This window comes from Lepidochelys kempii, chromosome 7, assembly GCF_965140285.1.
Source record: "Lepidochelys kempii isolate rLepKem1 chromosome 7, rLepKem1.hap1, whole genome shotgun sequence".
NCBI lineage: Eukaryota > Metazoa > Chordata > Testudines > Cheloniidae > Lepidochelys > Lepidochelys kempii.
Genome location: NC_136386.1, coordinates 24,167,969 through 24,190,990, shown reverse-complemented (window position 1 = coordinate 24,190,990; position 23,022 = coordinate 24,167,969). Strand labels below are relative to the sequence as shown.

The following is a 23,022-nucleotide window of genomic DNA, read 5'->3' as shown; positions in this document are numbered from 1 at the left end:
TTGCCACGTGGGAACCATCTAGTCTAGTTTTCTCCATCCTGCCATACAGAACCAAGGGCAGCCTGTCTCTGATAGTGTTTAATTCTGTTTTGAAATGTACTCTGTGGTGTTCTGTAATATCCTGCAGCAGTGAGTTCCATGGGTTAACTGCAAGTTACATAAGAAGTTGTTCCTTTGATTAGGTGTGTGACCCTTTGTCCCAGTGTTGAGGGATGTGGGGAAGAGAGGCCCCTGGCTTCCTGGCCAGTGTGCACACTGCTGGGAACTGAGCAGCCTGGGAGCCCCAGCATCTCCTGTTTGTTTTCTTTCCGGTGGTCATTCTGGATAATCTAATTAAATGCTGGAGCCGTCCCGCCGGCTGTTTGTTTGTTGAAGACATTTCTCTGGTGACTCTCTCTGGTGGCTGAACCGATCTGAGTATGTGAGCGGGGCTGCAGCCGAGGCTCCCGGAACTCCCCAGACTCCCTTGACGGGATGGGAACAGCAAAGCCACTTGGGCCAATGCCAGGCAGCCCAGGATGGCTGATGTCTCTAGCTCCTGCTGAACTTTACCAGGCTTGCAAAGTCATGGCTAGGACCAGATCAGGAGGATGGGACTTACCCAGTCCAGCCCTTCTGTGGCTCCATTCCCCCTTGCAGCCTGGTACAGCCCTGTCCAGACTGCCCTCTGGAGCATGCCAGGCTCAGGAGAGGGCTTTTAGCCATGGAGTACACTGGTGCCCGCGGAATGGGGGCAGTCAGGGGTTGGTCAAATGGTCCAATGAAAGTTCAATGGAGAATTAACCTTCCGTGCTGCTGGAGTGATCGAAGTAGCCTGTCCTGTCTGGTGGGGTCCTGGGCCCTTTAATCGCCTTTGTGGAAACTCCCAAGGCAGAGGTGCTTTAAAAGGGACCCTGGGAATTGCTTTGAAACCAAGTGGGGTCTTTCTAGCCTTCTCATGAACTGGACACAGAGCTCCTGGAGGGCAGGGAATGGCCTCTCCTCAAGGTTCCTTGTAGCATAACGGGCTCCTAGTCTGGAGCCGGAGCCTCTAGGTGCTTCTACATAATGAATGGCAGCCCAGCGGTGTGGGCATGGAGCCATGTGCTGATCTCCAGTTGGTGCGGGCTGAGGGGGGTCTAATTCTCCATGTTAGGTGGTGTCTGGTGGGTGGGGAGGCAGAGTGCTAACTGACTTGGGGGCCCAAAGGCAGATGACTGGTAATTCTCTGCTTGTGAGGAGAGCAGGATGATACCTGATCACCTCATGCTGCAGTGAGGTGTTGGCCCCACCGCCCTCTGCTGGTTAACCTGCCTCAAACCTGCCTGTCAGTCCCGTCTCTTCCAGCTGAGCTTCCCTTTAGTTCACAAGGCAGAAGCTGGGAGTGCTGGAGTCAAAGGGCAAAGTGCCTGGAGTGAGCCTGCTGCCCTAGAGAGCCAAGGGTGGGGGGAGCTAGCATTGCTTTATCGCAGGGACTGAGGTTGAATCATACCCTACAGCAATAGTTTTGAAAGGTGCCTTTTTCCTTATAGGACTGGTCATGTGGAACTGTAATGGACAGACAACCCAATGCAAAATCACCAGGGGTGCACGGTGAATTGGATTTAAAAGCAGATAATGCACATTCCCCAGACAGCTCTGAGTCCCCTGCCTGACTCAGAGCATTAGCTGACCACACTGTCCCGTCTTCCTGTAGGAAAGGATAGTACATACAGTGGCATTGTATGGATTCTTGCACCTTCCTCTGAAGCATCTGGTACTGGCTTTTGCTGGAGACAGGAAACTGGCCTAGATGGGCTAATCAGTCTGATCTACCATGACCAGGGCTACAGAACACTTGACGCTCCGAGTTGTGAGTCCCTGAAGTGCTTAAGTACTGCAGGGGTGGGAGCACCGTGGAAATACCTAGTGAAGTAGACCCTGGTCTGGACGGACTGTTGTTCTGACTGGGTAAGGGAGGGAAGGGGAGACAGGATTGTTCTGGTGGGGTAACTTGATTACATTTTATTTTAGCATTAGGCCAAGAAGCCCCAGGCTGGGTTAGCTCACGAGAGCCAGGGATTTACACCAGAAGCAGAACGGATCCAGTCTCTCTTGCTGGGATTTGGCTTAGAAAAGTTGCTGGCTGTCTCTCGCTGAGCGACTTCCCGGTGCCTGGATTGAAAATGCAGCTGGATAATGTTACGCCGATCCGTAAGATTTGTAACTAAAATGAGAGGAGAATCAATCTTCATGCTCTAATACATAAACTGCTCACAGCAAGGGTCAGGAAGACCCCCCTCCCCACACATACACATAATGTACAGTATTACACAATGAGCCAGCTGCATAATGGGCAGGTTACACATTCCCCAAGAACATCAGCTACTGGCTTCTTCCAGGCAGGGCACAGAGCTGATGGAGTCAGTGGCCTCGGGTTTCTCAGTCTATTGTTTCAAATGTGGCCAGTGTCGACTCCGTTTGTGTGGCCAAATGGGCTGGCTCTACTGGACAGACAGAACTACCTGATTATCCTTCGTGAGGTTATATGGCAGGGGTGGGCCCATGCCATGCCACGCCACGCCATGCCATGCCACACAGCCCTCCCACCCAACACCGGAACCCTGCCCCAATTTCCTATGGCCAGAGCCCCCTCAGACCTGCTATGCTCAGGGCCCCCCAAGGACTGTGCCACAATTGCACAGCACCCTGTTCATCACCCCTGCCCAGGGCCCCCTGCCCACAGCCTCCCCCACAGAACCCCCACTCCTTAGTGCCCCAACACACAGAGATCTTCCCCGCCCCCTCACAGCCCAGCACACACACACACACACCTGGCCCTCCAGAGACCCACTCCCCCATGTCCTGCCTCCCGGCCACACTCACCACCCCTGCTGGGAGGTGACTGTGTCTGCTGGGCTGAGCCAGCGGTGCAGCCAGGGCTGGTCCCGGGGTGGGGAATCACTCTGGCCCCTTGGGAGTGGTGTGATCAGCCAGGCCAGGGCCTGCCCCAGCCAGGCTCCCTCAGGACCCACTTGCATGAAGGGGCCCAGCCAAGCCCCCCACACTGTCCCCCTGCCCCAACTGGCCAAGACTGGCCAGGCTTCTACACCAGTCTCCAGGCGGTTCAGCTCTAGGGAGACAGGCAAATCCCCACAGGTGTTGGGAAGCAGAGACTGCCCGGAGCCAGAGGTGTACTGGGTCCAGCCAGGGGGCAGTGAGAAGCCAGCAGATAGGGCCAGGGGGTGGAGAGGAACCCTCCTGAGAGGAGCAATTATGTGTGTGCAGGGGAGCCAGCAGGCTGGCGGGATCTCAGGGCACAGTGCAAGCAGAGCAGGCCTGGGCCCCTTCTGAGCATGGCCTGGTTCCATGGAGCCACGGGCACCATTGCAAACCCGGCACTGTGGGGTGAAGTGGGATTTGAAAGCCCAAAGAACTCTCCCAACTGACTATCCTAGGTCCTTGCTCTGGGATGGGGAGGAGGGGCCAGCACTGCTTAAACACTGGAATAAATTGCCTATGGAGGTTGGGGATTTTTAAGAGCAGGTTAGACAAACACCTGTCAGGAATGGTCTAGATAATACTTAGTCCTGCCATGAATGCAGAGGACTGGACTAGGTGACCTCTCCAGTTCTATGATTCTCACCCTGTCCAGATTAGTGTGTGGGGGGAAACGACCAGTGCACCTTTGCCCTGACCTGGGGGACCCTCTAGTTAAAGCTGGCCCCAAATGCCAATATTTCATGGGAAATTTGAACCAAAAATAAATCCCCCCCCCGAATTTCTAGTGAATTTTTCCAGTTTTTCAACAAAAACGGAACCCAAATGCCTACATTTTTTCAGTTGTCAAAAACCTTTCTGGGGAAAGATGCTGAGCGGTGAAAAACCCAACCCCCCAAGTGTTAACAGAACCTAGATAGTTTGACTATAAAAGCTGAGTGCTGATTTTTCATTAAGGAATCCGAAACATTTCCAGCCAAGGGAAAGTTCTCTGGGAAATGTTCATTTTGTCAACCAGCCTTTCCAGGGGCGGGTGTGCGTGTGGGGGGGTGCTGAGTCTATGTGTACCAGCCCTGCCTGTTGGGGTCCCGAGGTGGGTGCAGTCTCCTCAGCCCCCGACCCACAAGGAGCTGTGGGCTGATCTGGCCAAAGAAGGATCTGAGCAGAGACCCATCCTTGCTTCTTACGGCCCCTTCGGTCTCCACCAGTGTGGGCCAGGACCCAGCTTCCAGTGGCCACCATCTGCCCCATTCACCGCCCCGGCTCAGTTGCTCTGCTAGATCAAAGGCCATCGCTGTCCCTCAAAGGGGATGTCCCGTTTTCCTCGGCAGGGAAGGCCCGGTGTCCCGCTTGGAGCTGCAGGCTCCCGTCCCGGGTGTGGCCGGCTGAGCTCCACTCCCAGCGCCCTGACACGCGAGCAGGGGAGCAGCCCCTTGCACCTGGGAGGGCCGGGTGGCCATTGGCTGCCGCGGGAGCAGGGGCTGGGCCGGGGGTGCAGCCTGCAGCGCTTTGCCCAAAAGCTGGGGCCCCGGCTTACTGGTGGAGGGGCTCTGGGGGCACGGAGGAGAGAGGCAGGAGCCGGAAGGAGGCAGGAACCGGCCCCCCCTGGCAGCAGCTTCTCCGAGACTCTCTCCAGCCTCCCTCTCCACTGCTCGGGGAGCCTCGGGAGTTTCCTCCCCGATGCGTGGCGGGCAAGGAGCGCGGCGATCTCGCTGAGGGGCCGGAGCCGAGCGCCCGCCGGGTCCCAGCCCGGCTCCCAGCCCGGCTCCCAGGGGCGTGAGAGCCGGGATTTGCGGAGTATGCTGGCGGGCAGCAGGTAACGCCGCGCCGCTCCCTGCGGGAGCCCGGGCGGGGGCAGCAGCTGCAGGGCTGCGACGGGAACCAGGTGGCTGGGCGCCCCCGGGGAATCCCAGGGCCTCTCTGTGCAGCCGGGCTTGTCTCTCGTGCGCCTCTGCCCGTGTCCCCCTCTGCCCCTCTCCAGGGCGGGGAACAGCCCCAGCAGGAGTCTCCCTAGCCCCAGAGCGCCCTGGACACACGGTTCCCTCTTCACCAGCGCTGGGAACTTTCCAGGGGAAACCCCTGGTCTGGTCCGTTCATCCGCTGCGGCTTCCCCTTCGCTCCAGTTCCCCTCCCACGCGCTGCCCCTGCAGCCTCTGCCCATTTCCCCGCCCCGCGCGGTCTGGGAGCTCTTTGGATGCACCGTGGCTTTGCAGGCACCCAGCAGAAGGGTGGTCTTGGGTCCGAACAGAGTCCCCCCGACAGGGCCTCCCGGGCAGGAGACCAGTTCCATGGGGAGATGGGGGGAGCTGCCCTGAGTGGGAAGCTTAGCCAGTGTGCACTGGTGGTGTGGTCCCCATCCTGTTGCAGCTCCCTGTATAAAGCTTGTCCCAGGGTATGTCAGGGGAACTGCTTACCTGGGCCTGGTGAGGGACAGGGGCCAAAAGATGGGGATGGGGAGGCAGGAAGGGGCAATGCATCCTGGACAGCTGAGCTGACTCTCCACTCTGGAGCTGGCAGGGGTTTGGGGAAGGGACAGGTTACAGAGCTCCTTGGAGCATCTCTCTCAGGCTCTGGGTTTGCCTTGACTTTCACTGGGCCCTGGAACACGCGAGGGGAGAGGGACGTCAGCCGGGCAACCGTTAACAAACAGTTACAGGGAGGAAACAGGAGAGGTAAGATCCGAAGGGATCCCGCCCAAGTATTCACACTCATAGCAGTGCACACTACTGCACGCTCACGCCGCTGTGCGTGCTTGCGCTCTCAACTATGCACAATCACATACTTGCATTGCAACCACAACCATCCACTCATCCTCTGAGGGTCAGAACAGCGCACGCTCATGCTGTCGTACGCTCACAGCTGCACACTTGCACTCCTGGGTGTACACAGCCTGGTTGGAGAGAGCTGGGAATGGCCGCTGGGAAGCAGGAAGGCCTGAGGTTGGCAGGCCGGCGTGGGGTTGTTAGCTCGCTGCCTTGGTGTGAGTGTGTGCAGTGACACTTCTGCCAGGGGAACCTGCCCTGCCCGTTCCCCTCTCCCTGGCGCTGGGGCACCCATGTCCTGCTGAAACTTGGCTTCTCTCCTTCCCAGGGGGACAGAGTTGTGCCATGCTGGAGAGGTGGCCCCTCCTCATTGGGGCTGGAATCAGGGGTGCTGGCTTTGCTAATTAAAAGCTCCAACAGGGGACCTGTGCCTCTACCCCTGCCTCCTGTCCTTTGCCCCTCACTTTCTCTGCCCTCTTCCCCTGCATTCCTCCCCTCCACCCCCCACCTCCTGTTGGTGTCAATGGGAATCCTGGGGAGACAGATCACAGATGTGTAAGTGAGCCTGGACTCTCTCCTGTTTGGATTCATTGGGATTGTCTCAGCTCAGTGAGGAGGGGGCATCTGATCTGGCCTGGCTGTGTTGGGCAGGGTTTGTCGGTGCCCCAAAAGCTCTTACTTTCAGGTGTCTCTGGTTTGATCTACTTTGTTAGTCTCTAGACCCTGCTTAGTCTCATGGGGGAAAGCACCTGCTTGGTTTTGCCTAGGAGCAGAAGGGGTGTGGGGCTCCTGTGCAGCTGAAGCAAGAGGTGGAAAGTGATGGCTAGCATGTGTGGGCCCTCAGCCCTGGCTATGCCTCTGTCCCCATTGGAAAGCTGGACTCTGCATTGCTGAGGGTGCAATGACCCTCCTTAGCTGTCTCAGGGCTGCACTACTCCAGCTACATGTTAGAGGGAGGAGCAAGAGCCCCATTTGCATTGCATGAGAGCCCTCGATTCCCAGGCTTCTGCCAGTGCAGATTTGTAGAGAAGTTCCCATCACTCCTGGCCTGCAGCACTGACAGCTCTTCTGCCCCAGCTGTGGACTTTGGGGTACGATCTGGTGTTCATCAGCTGTGGGGGCAAGAGAAGCAGTGCCCCCCATCGTTAATTCATGTGAGCCTCTGCCAGCTGCAGAGTTTTGATGGGCCTGGATTCCAGGCATGTGTTCAGCCCATGTTGGAAGGGAGCCCCCTGGTCTGAGAGGAGTTTCCCCTCCTCTTTGGCTGGCTCTGCCAATACCTGTCCTCCCTGTTCTGGATGGCACCACATGTGCGGCACTCCAGGCTCCTCACCAAACCACTGCAACATGCAATAACGCAGCCCAGGTCCATCTGACTCATTCCCTGGGCCCTGTCAAGGCATCTCCCTTTTACAGCTCTATGCAGAACTGCACAAGCTGCTCTAGAGGGAAGGATCCCAGAGCCCAGGGCTGAGATGCAGAGAACAAACGCCCCTCTGCCCCCTCGAGCAGATCCCTGTATGACATGGCTAAGGCCCACTGGCTCGGGGGTGGGGGGGCAGGGGGAAGGGAGTGTTGGGTAAAGCTTGCACTGCTGCTGGCTGCTCTGCGGGGAGGCAACACGGTCCCATGGGTAGAGCATGGGGCAGTGGGAAGACCTGGGTTCCATTGCCAGCACTGATGCTGACTCGCTGTGTGTCCTTCCCCTCTGCACAATGGAGATAAGAACGCTGCTGACCGTCCCCTTTGAGAGCTAGCAGTGGAAAAGTGCAGTGTGAGGCCCAAGTATCAGCCAGGCTGTCAGTCAGGCCTTTCGCCAGCTCTGAACTCAAGGCAAATGAGAGAAGCTAAGTGCGGGGGAGAGTTTCCTCCCCAAATGGGCTGGGCTCTTGCTGCCTTCCGCGGGCTCGTCCTCAGGCTGAACTCCTACCCGTTTCACCAACCGTGGGACAATTTAAACTGGGGAAGCTTTGGATGTGGCTTTCAATCTGTCTGTGTTTAAATCTGGCTCACATCAGTTAATAGCGGACCACTCCAATGGGAGTGTGTCCACATGGGGCTGCACCAGTTCATCTAAACCAGTGCAACATCCCCCATTAGTCAAACCAGTGCAACGCTGTGTGCAAAGCAAGCCTCAGTATCCCCTTTATGGGCATTAGTGGATGCTTGAAGCCCGAGGTGGGGTAGGGGAGAGGATTGGTACATGGTGGGGGATGGGTTTAGCTTGCAGTTACCCTCTGCCTTTAATGATGGTTACTGCAGCCTCTCTCTATTCTCCATCTTGGGGTGCAATGCTCGGGGAAATGGGAGCTCTTACAAACTGCCACCAAAGTTCCAGGGAGCCCTTGGTGCCAGGTGTCATCCTTTCTCGCCCCTCCGTGAGTTCCCCCAGTCTCTGCGCTGCTGCCAATCTCTCTGCTCTGTTTCCGGGTTGCTGGGGTCCGGGCTGGGACACGGAAGAGCTCAAACAGAGAGAAATAAGTGAAAGGGACATAAAAACAAGCCAATTCTGTAGTAGTCTAGCTCTTTCCTATGGTGCCAGAGCAGTATGGGGAATGTTATACTGGAGTGGGCCCAACAGCCTGTCATGTCTGGTGTCTGACTGCAGGAGGGATGGAGGGTCCGTCTAGACCATTACCTGCTCTTCTCTAGAGGCCAATGGGGGATGGTGCTTTTGATAGAAAAGAAATTGTCCCTCCCACACCCAGGCCTATGCATAAGTGCACAGCATTATCCTGGGGTAGAGATTTCTTCACTCACCTACTCAAGCTGGTGATAACTCTATTTCCTGAAGCATCAGGATCAATGGCCCTTGGGGTAGTCTTTGTCCCAGCTGGTGTCACTGCAGATGCTGTTCTTCTTCAGATAAATGTCTAACCCTTAGTGGAATCTTCCTAAACTACTTTCCTCTGTAATATCCTGCATCAGCAAGTCCCATAGATTAACAGTGGGTTTTTTTTAGCAGTTAAATTTGTTGCCCTTCAGCTTGAGTGAATTAATGCACACTGGAGGGAATCATTTGAATGAATCACACCTGTTGCTGGGTTCTAAATGAACTGTGACAGCTCAGGGAAAAGTCATGTATGGCACTGTGGACAGCTCTGAGATATCTGACTATCAGAAAAAGCAAACCGAATGGCAAGGTGCATAAGGAGTGGGCTAGGAGACAATATTGAATAATAATAATGCTGCAAGGACTAGGATGCCTCCATGTAAATGAGTACTAACATGTCAACTGGAATGTGTTTTCGGTTCTGGCAACCTCAGAAAGGATCCAGCAATGGGGAGAGGCTGCCCACGGAGAGGTGACATGATGGGGACATTGTATTTCAGAGAACAGGGATGCTCTCCCCTGGTGTTTCGCAGCCTTCTGAGGTAGTGACCCCATACCCGAAATAACAACTGTTGGTGATCCCCTTCCATCACTTACATTGGCTACAGAAGTCAGAGTATCGAAGGTAGCAATGCTGAGCTGCCTCAGTATGTGCATGTGGTCAGAGGCTGCCAGAGAAAACTTGACCATGAAGGGTCTGGATGTGCCAGGCGAGGGGAGCTTCAGAATGCAATGAAATTGGCAGCGCTGTGTGACACTCCTGCCCCCATGGGTTGGAAAAACACTGCTCTAGACGTATGCAAAATAGTGACTGGTTTAGAGATGGCAGATTGGGTCGCCTATACACCCTGCCTCCTGGCACAAGAACATAGGGCCGGCCAAGGGAAACTGAACGCCAGCTTGTTTAGAACTTACCAAAGGAAACACTTTTCAACCCAGTGAATCTGGAGAACCTGCTGCCAGGAGGGGTCGTTGTGGCCCAGAACTCAGCACAATTCAAACCCAGATTAGACCTTTATATCGACAATAAGAGTGTCCACGGTTACTCGGCATAAAAATGCCTGCTTCAGGCCCTGAACCAACCACCTGGGGTTAGTAGGCACTTCCCTTGGGGGAGGTTTTCATAAGTGTTCACTAGGGGGGTTTCTTGTATCTGGCCACTGATCAGAGACAGGCCACTGGCCTAATGTGGCAACCCCTGCTGTGGGGTAAGGTGTCTGGGAGGGTCCGGTGGGCTTTTTCCATGAAACTCAGCTTTGTCTCTGCCCCCATCCCATTGCTTTGCTGAGACATGAGCCCCCCATTGGTTTTCCTGTTCCCTGGTGGGCATCCACTCTTCCCACTTGTTATGTCTTGCAGGCTCCCATGATGAGAGGGTGGATCCTGCTCCTCGCTCTGCTCCTAGCTCCAGCACCAGTTACGGCACAAAAAAGAAACCAAGGTTGGTGCTGTCTGAGTTCTCCAAGGGGGTGGGGAGGGTGGGGGTATGTGAGGCAAGGGCTGGGGGCTGGGCCCATTTGTGGCACCATCACTGGGTTTGCTGGAAACAATGCGTGGCCCCAGAGAAGCTGGGGGAGGGAAGATGGGGGCATTTGGCCCACATAGTCAGCTGGGAGGGTGAATTCAGACTGGTCCCAGCTCCACCCCTCAAACCAGCCTGTGCCCTGTAGTCCGATACCAGGTGTCTCCTCCCAGCACAGATTCGCTGGCAGGCTGCCCAGGCAGATCTGAGTCGTCACCATGCTGAATTGTACTGGGTCTGGTGGGTGGGGTGTATGTGGGGGAGGGGATGGGACACAGACTTTGTTGAGTGGTTCATGGTTCCCCAAGTCCCCACATGCCGGACACAGGACTGGATGGGGCAGAGAAATGATCTAGAGTAGAGGATCTCTGCGCCCCTGCTGCCTCGAGGCTGGCCTCTGTGTCTGTGGTTGGGATGTCTGCCTGGAGCATGGCATGCTGTTGCATAGTTAGGTGTCACAAATCTGCTGCTCTCTGCAGTTCTCCGGCTCATGCCTTTCTGGTATCTCTATTGGCCCACCACCCCACCCCACCATGCTTGCTGATGTGCAAGGTGAAGTGGGGCTTGTCCAGTGCTCAGCTCCTGGCCCCACCTGTGAGCTGTCAGGATCTTGCTTGCTCCCTACAGAAGGTCAGGTTGGAATCCCACTCTCAGCACCACCTGGGAGGTCCCCTCCTTGGAGGGGATAAGGGCTAGATCCCCAGACTGAGAGCCCCCGTCCCTGAAACGAGGACTGTTAGGGTTGCCAACCCTCCATCTCTTGGAGGCTATTGAAGCCAATCCGGGAGATTTTAGGCTGCTAAAAGTCTGGCGGCACAGCGGGGCTAAGGCAGGCTCCCTGCCTGCCCTGGCTCTGCGCAGCTCCCAGAGTGAACGGCATGTCCAGCTTCTAGGCACAGGGGCATCCAGGGGGTCTCTGCATGCTGCCTCCACTCTGAGTGCTGACTCTGCAGCTCTCATTGGCCAGGAACAGTGGCCAATGGGAGCTGTGGAGCCGGCACTTGGGGTGAGGGCAGTGCACAGAGTCGCCTGGCCACCCCTGAGCCTAGGAGCTGGACATGCCATCTGCTTCCCAGCAGCTGCCCAAGGTAAGCACTGCCCAGCTGGAGCCTACATCCTGCACCCCCTCCTGCATGCATCTCAACCCCCTGCCCCAGCCCTGAACCCCCTCCTACACCCAAACTCCCTCCCAGAGCCCACACCCCCTCCTGCACCCCAACCCTCTGCCCCAGGCTCAGCGCAGAGCCCCTTTCCACACTCTGAATCTCCTGGCCCAACCCGTCAGTCCAGAGCCCGCACCCATTCCTGCACTCCAACCCCCTGTCCCAGCCTGGTGACGGTGCGGGAGAGCGAGGGAGGGGGGATGGAGTGAGTAGGGGCGGGGCCTTGGAGAAGGGGCGGGGCAGCCGTGGGGCCTTGGGGCAGGGGTGGGGCAAGGGTGTTTGGGTTTGTGTGATTATTAGGCAGCTGGCAACCCTCAGAACTGCGAGTGGGGGAAGTGCAGCATCTCCCTTGCTGACTTGCTGCCGCCCCTGTGCTCTTGGGATAGGCCAGAGGGCTCCTTGCGGGTTTGTTCTGCTCCAGGGTGTAGACTGCGCTTCCCTGATGCTCAGCCTGGGAGTTGGTGTCTCTCCCTTCCTCCATAGGCTTGATGACTGCCCCCTCCCATGAGCTGGGGCATGGAGGGGCCCAGGGGTTTTATCCTGGGGGAGGCTGGGAGGTGCCCTGTGCTGACATTCAGAGGAGGTTTGTGGCCAGGGGTGCTGGAACAATTTGTACAGTGGGGGTGCTGAGAGCTATTGAACCAAACTGTAAACCCATGGAAACCACTTCAAGCCAGGGGGTGCGGTGCACCCCGAGCTCCAGCACCTATGCTTGTGGCATGAGGGGGGGAGGAGGAGGAAGGATGCATGGTCCTGGGTGATGGAGCTGCCTCTGTCAGCCCATATAGGACCTGGAGTCCCAGCTGCCTCTTGGCAGGGACTTATCCCTGAAGGAATGTGGGATGTGTGAGAGGCTGGAGTGATTCCCAGGGGAGGGGCAGCTGCTGCCTCGCTGGTGAGTCCCTGGCCCCTTTGCAAGGCCTGTGGTTGGCAGGGAGGAATGGGGTACTAGTCTGAGAAAATCCATTGTGTTCTCTGCTAAGGGGGCCTCTAGTCAGTGAGCCCTCGGGGAGCTGTCAGCCCACAAGCACTGGCTGCTGGCAGTGCTCATCCCCTGCGTATTCATGGGATATCCCCACCCCTGCCCGCTTGGCCCTGTCTGCTCCACACCTGCTTGGCCCTGTCTGCTCCACACCCGCTTGGCCCTGAAACTCCTATAGAGGGATAGGCTGTCATGGCCTCTGGCACTGAACCTGTCTCCTTGCTAGAGAATGTGGCCCTGAGGTCTGGGCTTCCTTGCCCTGACTCATGGACTCTGGCAGTCTTAGAGCTCTCTGTGGGAGGAGTGAGGGCTCCTGGGGTAAGAGGCTGGAAGGGCTAAATCAGCAGAGGGAGCTTCCATGGCAGGGCTGGGACAGTTCCCTCTGGCCCTCGCATGCTGGGACAAAGGGAGTCAGCCCTGAGCTGCTGATGGTTGCTTTGCAGGGACATGCATCAATGTCTATGCGGCCGACATCGTGTTCCTGGTGGATGGATCCTCCAGCATTGGGAGGGCCAACTTCCGCATGATCCGAGCCTTCATGGAGGACCTGGTCAGGCCCTTTGTCCATGTGGTCGGTGAGAGCGCGGTGCGATTCGGGGCAGTGCAGTACAGCGACGACCCCAGGTGAGTCCCAATGGTCCTGTTCCCCCCTGCCAGGCACACGGGGTGCGGGAGGCTCCTGCAGCCCTGTCCCTGGTGGGGGCGCCTCTCTGTGCTCCTGGGGGTGGCTCCTGGGGTTCCAGTTGCCAAGGGAGCTCGGGATGCTTGGAGTGGCCGCAGAGCTATCTGCTGGGGGAGGGAGTGCTGCGAGTGCCTCACACCTGCTACTGACAGAGGAGGCCCAGCCTCTGCTCATGGGCACTGTGCTCGGTGCCCCTTGGTAGCCAGTGAAACGCCTTCATTGTCCTAGGCTGGGCAGGGGGAGGGGGAGAATAAGATATCTAATTACCCCCATTGCCCCTGCAACCCCTAGCACACTTTTTAAGGAGCCCCATTACAGATAACCCACTGACCACCTCTGTAGTGTCATTGCCTCGCTTCCGTGGAGCCGCACCCTAGGGATACATGGAAAATGACCCATCCCCTACAGAAACCCTGTGGGTGCCCTGGTAGCTTCCCCTGAGGAAGCATGTGGGCCATGCAGTTACTGTGTAGGGATCCTGCTCAGAGCGGGAGTTGGCTGTGTTGTGGTTTTCCCCCATCCCCCTGGGATTGCGTTTGTCCCCAGGGTCGAGTTCACGTTCTCCCAGCATCCCAATGGGACGGAGGTGAAGAGGGCCATCCAGCAGCTGAGCTACAAGGGCGGGAACACACGCACAGGTGCCGGCCTCCGGTACATCGCTGACAACTTCTTTGGGCCCACTCAGATCCGGGCTGGAGTCCCAAAGGTACCTCTAGAGAGACCCTGCTTATGCCATGGCCAGGGAATGTGAGAGCAAAACGCTGGCCTATCGGTTCTCCTCCAGTGGGGCCAGAGAATGCTGATGGCTAGGCCGGTCACTCGGCTCCCTCTGTGCTGGAGGGGAGCAGAGCTGGGCGCTTGGCAGGAGCGGGTGGGTTGCTACATCCTCTCTTCTTCGAACCCCTGTTTAACATCTATCCAGTTCCAAGTCTTTCTCCATAACAGGGGAGACCATGGGGAGGCAACATGCTCCAGCCCAGTGGGACTGTCTGACTGCTGCTCCCCTTCTTCCCAGTGTGGGCCCCTCCAAACTCAGCTTCTGGGGGTCCCAGTCTCACATCTGCTGTGCTTTGGCTGAGCCAGATGGGGGCACTGGCCTTGGGGCCCTTCCTCCCTGAGGTGGGCCCCATGGCTCGTGTTGAGCCTGGCAGCTGGTGTGGAGTTGGCCAGCCCCCGCCTGACTTGCCCTTGCCCCTTCCTGGCAGGTCTGCATCCTCATCACAGATGGCAAGTCTCAAGATGACACTGAGCAGCCGTCCGTGAAGCTGAAGGCTCAGGGCACTAAGGTCTTTGCTGTGGGTAAGTGACTCCAGGAGCCCAGGGGTGTGTCTGCCTTCATCAGGCTGCTCAGGACTCCCACCGCTGGCCAAAGTGTCCCTTTGGTGCAGGGGAGCTCTAGGAGGAAGGCAGAGCCATGCATCCGTCCTCTGATCTTGGCCAGTGCAGCTGCTGGATGAGAGTGGAAGCACCTGGCCAGGCCTGGAATGAGCCTGATCCTCTAGCATGGGAGGGCAGGGGGAGTGGATGGTACAGGGGTGTGAGGCTAGGGAGCTCTGGCTTGCTGGCCACTGCAGGACATTACAGGGCACTGCAAGGGGGGTGGGAGGTGGGAGAGTCTGAGGCGATGGGCCAAGGGCCCCGGGAACCCAGCACACCATGGCATGTGCTGCAGCTCGCTGTGAATGTCTGACACTGTAGCAGCCAGCTAGGGCGAGTAAGAATGGGGGGGTGCCACTGTGCCAGCCGGTGGATGGAGGGGGACATGGCTCAGGGCATACCTGGGGATTATTCCTAGGAGAGAGACTCACCCGCTCACTGGCTCTCCACCCCCTACAGGGATCAAGAACGCAGACCGCGCGGAGCTCACACGTGTGGCCTCCACTCCCACAGAGGACTACTTCTTCTACGTCAATGACTTTAAGATCCTGGGCACCCTGCTGCCGCTGGTGTCCCAGAGGGTGTGTGCCAGCACCGGAGGGGTCCTGCAGACAGGTAAGGGGCGTGTTGCACCTAGGGCTCTCGGCCTCCCCCCTGCGATGGCTCAGCCCTGGACGTGCTTTGGAATGCCGTGTTTGATCACATCTCTCCTGTCTGCTGTGCCCTTCTAACCCACGAGACCACTACAGCCTGAGGGATTTTGGCAGTCTCCCCACTTGGCTCTGCTTGGCAAGATACTTCTCTTTCTGAGTCTCGGGCACTGGCTGTCGCAGCTGTTTCTGATGCTGCAATGGAAGGGTTAAATTCCACCTTCCCCTGTGTTTCTGGAGATGAGCCCCATCCTGGAAGTACATCCTGGCGTCTAGGGCTCAGTGCTATGTCACGCTGTGGCATTGTTTTGTGGTGATGGGGCGCTGTGTCGGTTCGCTTTGGCCCCACGGTCGCTGCCCTACCCAGTTGATTCCCCCCCACCCAGAAAGTTTGAGTGAGAACGTTTTCATGATTCTCTTCTGATGACGTCCTTCGCTGTGGCAGAGGCCATCCGTCCCCGAGCGGGCTCCCTGCGTTGGGCAGCTGGGACTTAGAGTCTGCACCGTGGCTCTGTGCGTGTCAGCCCTGGGGAAGGCGGGGTGCCAGCAGGGAGCCTGACTGCTGCTTCCCTTCCCCTAAGGTCCGCGGGTGTACAGCGGCCCGTCCAATCTGGTCTTCGTGGAGCAGGCGGTCAACATGCTGAGGATCCGCTGGACTGCGGCGGGTGGCCCGGTCACAGGCTACAAAGTCCAGTATGTGCCGCTCACGGGCTTGGGGCAGCAAGTTACAGCAGAGATGCAAGAGGTGAGAGCTTCCCTTCCCAGCTATGGCCGGAAATCCGCCTGCTGGACAGGCTCGGCAGAGAGGCCAGTGGGACTGAGCTGCCCCCCCTTGCTGGGAAAGGGGGTTTCTCTGGCTGAGGCACATTGGAAAGGGTGTGCCTGCAGCCTGCCCTCTGGGTGAATAGAGCCTGTTGGCTTCTCGTGGCGGCGGCTCTGACTCCTGCTCCAGCACCAAACCCCTTAGGGAAGTGAATGGTGCAAAATCTCATATGGAGCCCACCTGCTCCGTGGGGCCTGGCTCAGTGGGCCATGCCATCTGGACAGCAGGAGGAGGCTGGTGAGCAGGCAGGGTGTTCGATCTCTCTGGCTGAAGAGGAGAATGCCTTTGGGTGCCTTTGAACAGGTCAACCTGAGCCCCGGGGAGACGAGTGCCGTGCTGAGCCAGCTGATAGGAGGGACGGATTATCTGGTCACTGTCATCGCCCAGTATGCCAACAGCATTGGCGAGTCGGTCTCTGGCAAAGGACGCACTGGTGAGTAACCTGCCCTGCTCCCCATCTAAGCAGCACGTTTGACACTCCCCACACTCCCACACCTCGTCCACCTGCCCAGAGCAGGAGCCAGCCTGCACTCCGAGGCTCCCTGGTGACCTCTGAGCCAGGGGGATTCCTGATGGAAGAGCCTGGTGAGCTTGGAGTCCAGCCTGGGGCTAGAAAGGTCAGCTACCATGTCCATGCACTATTGTCTGAGGATGGGCCCCATTACAGGGATAGGGCCTGGCTGAGCCCACCCAACGATGGGACAGGGCTGCTGGACCCGCTTCCAGCTCAGTTTGGGGTGAGTGGGACTCCTCATGCCTGTGACCCTGGCAGGCTTCCCATGGGAATGGGTGACTCCCTCTGGCCTCACCATGTGCTCACTCCATCATTGCCGCCATCTTGGATTCTGTGGCTGGGTGACTGTGCTGGGATGGGATTGATAGGGTGTGAGTGCCGCTGCCGAGCCGGGCACTGGGCTCTCGCGCTGATGGTTTTTGGTGGGTCCCACAATAGCGTTGGCTCTGGGGCGTTGGTGGGCTTGGCAGCGGAGAGATGAACTGTATATGGGGAGTCTTTGAGTCAGGGTTTAGTATCCCGAGGATGCTGCCCAGGGGAGCGTGACAGTTTTAGGGCTGCTCCGGAACATGCTGGGATTTGGCCCCAGACTGGCTAGTGACCGCCCCTGTCCCCTCCTGCATCGCCCCAGGGCAGCTTGCTTTTCTCCTGGCACCAAGGCGCCTCTTGAGCCCGCGCGAAGGGCTGGCGGCTCTCTGGGGCAGGAGTGTGTGAGGGTGATGGCCTTGCCCCCATTCTCTTTCAGGGGCCCTGTCTGGAGTGTCAAATTTCCGAGTGGTGGAGGCTGGGCCGTCCTTCCTCAGACTGGCCTGGGGAGCTGTCTTGGAGAACTTGCAGGGCTACCGGATCACCTACATGGCCCGAGGTGAGGGCGGAGTGCGGGCGATTGGGCCGGGGAGGCGCTGCCTCTCCTGTGGCTCTGCAATGTGGGAACATCCCCCTGGGCTGTGTTCTCTGCCACAGGAGAGCTGCCAGCCAGCCCAGCTACAGACCCTTGTCCCTCATGTGTAGGGTGTGGAGCCTGGATCCATTCCAGGAGGGCAGGGGAATCCAAGCCTGGGCAGGCCTTTCTCCACTGCCCTAGGACTCGGCTGAGTGGGAGGGTTGGAGGAAAATCAGCGAGCACGGATCTCTGCTCCCTTCGCTCTTTGGCTGCACCACCTCCTCCCCACACCCTGTCTGTCCAGCAACTTTGTTAGCCACAAACCCCAAGGAGCAGACAGCTGTGACGTATGAACTCCCTCTGAGGCAGGCAGACACAGAGCCAGTTGAATGGCCTCTTGTTCCCATGGGAGGCCGTGCTGTGCCGGGATCAGTGCAGGGCATCCACTGTGCCCAAAGGGGGTGGGTGGTGCTGCCAGGATCTCTGTGATGTGGTGTGTGGCGTTCACGTGGCCGAGTGAAGCCCAGGCACCCCATAGGTGAGAGCGGATTCCAGCCCCAGCTCTCCTCTCGCTGCAGCTGTATTTGTTGTGGGGGAATGTGTGGGCCCAGGTGCTTCTGTATATCCTGTGTGTGTGTGTGTGGCAGGGGGGAGGGGGTTGGAAGGGGTTGGGTGGGTGTCCTGGGGTGTGGGTGTACAGGACTGGTTTGTGTGTACGGGAGGAGATCAGTACATGTGCTGGGGGTGTACATGTGGAGGTATGTACATGGGGTACAGTGTGTGCTCAGAAGAGTGTGTGTGTGTACAGGGGCTCTCTGAGCATGCTGGGGTTTGGGCAGGGGTATAGATGGTTTCAAGCCCCCCACCCCAGTGCTATTTTCTGTAGGAAGCTGCACCTGGAGCTGCCCCTCCCCAGCCTGCAGCCATCCCAGTGCATGTGGCCCTGGCAGCACTCCCAGTGCGCCTCACCCTACATGCTGCCACACCCGGCTGCCATGGCAGTGCATCTCCCCAGCAGAGAATGCTAGCCCTGAGGGCACAAAACCACTGCTGAGCTCATCTGAACCACCCCTGTGCCCTGCTCAGACCCCGTGCCTAACTGAGGGGGCCAGCTTAGAACTGTGTGTGGAGATTTCCCTGCCATCTTCCCCTCCTTTCATGGCATCTGCAAGGGAGTGCCAGGACTTGCCTACAGCTCCCTGCCAGGGAGTGCAAGCAGGGCCCTTGCTCCCTTTTCCCAGCCCTGCCTGGTTGGGTTGAGCCCCTGATCTTTGTTTAGCTTCTTGCACTGGCTGAGCCCTGCTGCTGGGAATGGGGGCACAGAGCTGGGCTGAACGTACTGAGCGCACACAGCATGTCTGCTCATGCTGCTAGCCATGTGCTTGCACACGTGTGGGAGGCCAAGTGTGTTCTGTGCTGCACGTGCCTGCACGTGCTCCCCCTCGCCAACCCACCTGGGCACCAGAGTGTTCCAGTCCTGACCTACTGCATGAAGGAAAGGCCTGTCTGAAGCCCCACATAGCTTGTGTTCTGCAGCCTGCCCAAGGCTGGGGTGGTGTCCGGCAGCACCAGAGCCCCCTGCCTTCCAATGGATAGTCCCCCCTCGTGCTGGGCCCCACTCATGCCTCGCTGTCTGTGCCCATCCCAGGTGAGGCTCAAGCGGAGGAAATGAGCCTGGGGGCCAACGCTGTGTCTGTCACACTCAGCAATCTGCGCCCCAACACTGACTACATGGTCACACTTCAGCCTATCTCCCAGCGGCAGACGGCAGCGCCGGCCCAGCTAACTGGCCGAACCCGTAAGTACCATCTGCTCAGACAGCCAGAGCCTGGGGCTGCCAGAGGGCATCTGACTGGGTTTTCTTCTGGCCAAAAATGACTTTTTATTTCTTTTTTTTTTAAAAGGAACTTTCTTTTTTTTTTTGTAAAATAATTGTCCGATTATTGAAATGTTAGTTTTTCATAGGACTTTTCTCCATATTTTTATAAAAACTCTATCAACATAGTTCTCAAAATCATCATCAACATTTTCTCTTTGCCAAAATCCTGGTTTCCAGGAAGGAACCATGGTTTTCAATAGGCAAAACATTTCTAAAACGCTTTCGATAAAAATGTCAATCCAGCTGTGTGAAAAGTGTCAGGCAAACTGGAAAATGGGCCCACTTCGAACCCGGTGAAATGAACACCACTCCCACATGTTGTGAAATTGTTAGCTCGTGTTTTTTCAACCATATCTAACTCAGGTCAAGTACAAAACGTGCATATCTCAGATGCAGCATAACACCCTTCACTTTGACCCGGGGATTTTTAAATGAAGAAGTGATTTTGATCTCTCTCTCTCTCTCTAATCACCTGAGCATAGAATTTTTTGGTAAAGTATCTCTGATGTATTTTGAGACTAGTATTGGATATATGGTTTATGTGACGCAATCCACTTTTAAAATAATGCATGTGTGTGGACTTGCATTTGAAGCTGATTGGTGCATGTCCATGAAGTGCACATGCATCATTCCTGGGTGTATTTTTCTGAAGAGTTTTGTGGGGTATTTATATTTTGAGATTACCGGTGAAGGGAACTGTGCTTATTTAGGGGCAGAGTTAAGGTTATTGTGTCTCTTATGTGAGCTGGCAATGCAGAAGTGGGGCTGGGCTGGGCTGGGCTGGACTCTGCAGTATATTTGGCTGCCTTGCAGGTTGCATGGAGGCTGAGCTCTCTGGGTCTCACATTTGTGCCATGGTTGTGTTTTGTTTGATTCCCTCTCCCTCCAGTGCGTTTGGAAGGGGTGCAGCAGCTGTCGGTTCAGAACATCTCCCAGCAGAGAATGCTGGTGACCTGGCGGGGTGTGAGTGGAGCTACTGGATACCGGGTCTCCTGGGGGCTCCCCTCAGGTAAGTCTACCGGACTAACTAGAGCTCTCTCCCCATCCCAAAAACCAGTGGCAGGGTGCTGTAGACTGAACGGTGGACACGGTTCTCTAGACCTTCTGGCTGGATGGTGGGGTGCTGAGCTGTGGTGCAGGCTCTAAGGAGTGGGTGGGTGTGGGTGGGGGGCTGGCATGCCTTTCTTCCAGCAGAGCAGATACACCCCTCCCATGGGACAGGACTCGTCTGTAGTCAGGTGCATTATGGGGCAGAGGGTCCCAAACTGTGTTCTCTGGAGCACCTGCTGCTGAAGTGTGGAGAGACTGGAGAGTCCAGAGTGGCTGGAGGAGAGGCGAGTGAGGCAGCATGCTGAGGGGAGAAAGGGACCAGGGGGCTGGGCAGGATGCCCAAGACAGAAAGGGACCAAGTGACAGGCAAGCACATACAGGGGGAGAAGAGGAGGGCAGGTGGCAGAGCTGCTTGAGAAGTTGGGGGTGAGGGGAAGAAAGTTTGGGGGCGGGGTGGTGGAATGAGCAAAGGGGGCTGGGGTGATGAACTTCTGTCAAGAGAATCTTTATCACTCTGAAGGCAATTCAGATCCACACCTGCTCTCCTGCTGGGCCTTGTGCCAGTCCTAGGGGTGTAACAGCCTGGGGGAATGGTGGGGAGGGGCCATGCTCCGGGCTCTCTGTCCGTTCTCTGGGAGACTCTGCGCGGCCCTGCTCTTGGAGTACTGGGGATCTCTCCTTCTGCCCCGAGACACACGGAGAACCAGGCCAAATCACACCAGCCTGAAAGGGGTCCATGTGTTCCTGGAAATGACCTCACCACGAGCTTTGGGGTTTGCGCAGCTTCTTGGCCAGGTCAGCCACATTGTCTGTACAGAGCCCATTGCTGAATCCCTCCAGGAAGGCCCACACATCTGGGTCACAGGTGCAGGGCCCAGGTCTGCAAACCTCTTGGCATAGAACTCTGGGAGTCCTGCTTGTGGAGGATGGGTAGGATCAGGCCCTGTATGTTAGTCACCTGTGCCTGAGGTGGGGTGGAGTGCAGGGAGTTTTCTTGTTCAATCATCCCCCATGTTCTCTATTAACATGAACAGATTTTACTGACAAAGCCACTTACGGCTGGGTGTGGGAGTAGTGTCAGGATATTTGCTGGCCTTTGGCAGCCCAGAATCCAAAACCTGATGAGATGGGCCTGGGGTATGGCCTGGTGTATGGGGGGAGGCTGGATGCCAGACTAGACTTCATCTGCTATGTCGTAGACGCAAGGATACTGGATTAGCAGCGCGGCTCTGGCCCCGTGCAATCAAGAAATGGGATAGTGGACTGGAAGGGCTGTTGGTCTGGTCTGATGTGGAGTCCCTGGTGTTGCATGGGGCTCTCAGTTGAACGGACGACCTGGAATTGTGCCTTAAACCCTTTTTCTCTGGATTATCTCAGGCCAGGACGTTCGGAAATTTGATGTGGATGCCAGCAAGAATTCCTACCTGCTGACAGGGCTGCAGCCAGACACAGATTACCTGCTGACGGTCATTTCACTCTACGGGCAAGTGGAGGGGCCCCCAGCCTCTATTAGGAGAAGAACAGGTGGGTGCATGGCCATGGGAGAGGCTCCCCACTGCTGAGGGGAGGGAGGCAGGGTCTGTGCCAGGAAGCTGGTGGCTCTTTGGGATAACTGTAGTATTTGTACTCTAGTAGCACCCAGAAGCCCCAGTCAGGGCTCTATTGTGCCAAGCCCTGTTTCGATTGTGACACTCCCCAGGAGCGAGGCACCTCACCATCACCTGTCTTTAGCATGAGGAGGTCACGTCTGTGCATGCTGTGGATCAGCTCCCGGCAGCCACTGGCAGCCCAAGCACTGCCTTCCAGATCCCCGCAGGTCTTGCTCTCTGTACAGGTAGCAATCGGCACACACCAATGCCTGAGTCCTCGGAGCGTGCAGTGCACCGTCCGGCCCCTGATTCACCGGCCACCTAGAATTACCAGGCCTGCTGTTCCCAAAGGAATCGTATGCACCAGCTTGTCAGCTCAGGAGCAGCACTTTGCTTAACACACAGCACTGAGATATATTGATAATGAAAACTAGAACAGAGATTCCTGTAATAGTGAGTAAGGGTATCAGAAATAAATGGTTACATACAAAACAAAATCATCACCAGCTTTCTAGGTAACTACATTAACAACTTCTCCTCCTGTCTGAAGAAGCAGATCTTGCCCAACATGCTTTCCAGTGTTGTCAGCCAAGCCTGATGTAGACCCTTCTTTCATGAAGTAAACTCACGGTCTGTTAGCTTCCTAGGTGAAGGATGCCAGGGTGTCTTTATTAGAGCAAATCTTTGATGTGCTGTAATGATGCTGGTTCTGCCGGGACCCAACTGAGAGTGTCAATTCAGGACAAATTGCTTAAAGCAGGGCAGTTACAGCCCAAGGCTGGGGTTTCTATGCACACCAAGGCAAACCAAACCAGCCAGACAGAGAAGACTTTGGTTTTACCCCACTGGTTAACCACAAGTCACACAAGCAATTCCCTTAGACACTCCAGTTTCCCAGTATCACCACCAGTGCCACTCGTTATGGGGACAGATGGTTATGAAAACCAGTACCCCAGTAAAAGAAAAAAGGTTCTCTCGATCCCAAAGCACCAAGCCCCAGACCCCGGTCAATATACAAGTTAGATCTTACCCACAAATCATGCTGTTGCCAATCCTTTAGAATCTAAAATCTAAAGGTTTATTCATAAAAGGAAAAAGAGATGGATGAGAGCTAGAATTGGTTAAATGGAATCAATTACACACAGTAATGGCAAAGTTCTTGGTTCAGGCTTGCAGCAGTGGTAGAATAAACTGCAGGTTCAAATCAGGTCTCTGGAGGACATCCACAGCTGGGATGGGTCTTTCAGTCCTTGGTTCAAAGCTTCAGTGTAGCAAAGTCCCTCCAGAGGTATGAAGCAGGACTGGAGACAAGATGGAGGAGCTGCAGCAGCTTTTTATATTCTCTTGCCATGTGG

At 56.6% G+C, this 23,022-nt stretch overlaps 1 protein-coding gene across 7 annotated transcripts in view; it reads left to right on the top strand.

Moving 5' to 3' along the window:
- Positions 1-23,022, top strand: part of COL7A1 (collagen type VII alpha 1 chain) — a 129,959-nt gene that overhangs the window by 11,541 nt on the left and 95,396 nt on the right. For 6 of the 7 annotated variants that reach the window (XR_013636029.1, XM_078853588.1, XM_078853591.1 and 3 more), the window contains exons 2-12: positions 9,913-9,994; positions 12,664-12,844; positions 13,449-13,608; positions 14,108-14,201; positions 14,739-14,894; positions 15,511-15,674; positions 16,056-16,185; positions 17,012-17,131; positions 18,798-18,947; positions 19,918-20,037; positions 21,456-21,602. Coding sequence is in view for 6 of the 7 variants with exons in the window: in XM_078853588.1 (XP_078709714.1) it covers positions 9,919-9,994; positions 12,664-12,844; positions 13,449-13,608; positions 14,108-14,201; positions 14,739-14,894; positions 15,511-15,674; positions 16,056-16,185; positions 17,012-17,131; positions 18,798-18,947; positions 19,918-20,037; positions 21,456-21,602 (1,498 nt within the window). In the remaining variant the exon portion in view is untranslated. Of the gene's footprint in view, positions 1-4,331; positions 4,775-9,912; positions 9,995-12,663; positions 12,845-13,448; positions 13,609-14,107; positions 14,202-14,738; positions 14,895-15,510; positions 15,675-16,055; positions 16,186-17,011; positions 17,132-18,797; positions 18,948-19,917; positions 20,038-21,455; positions 21,603-23,022 lie in introns of those variants that run through there. The other variant, XM_073351409.2, reaches the window with a different exon arrangement.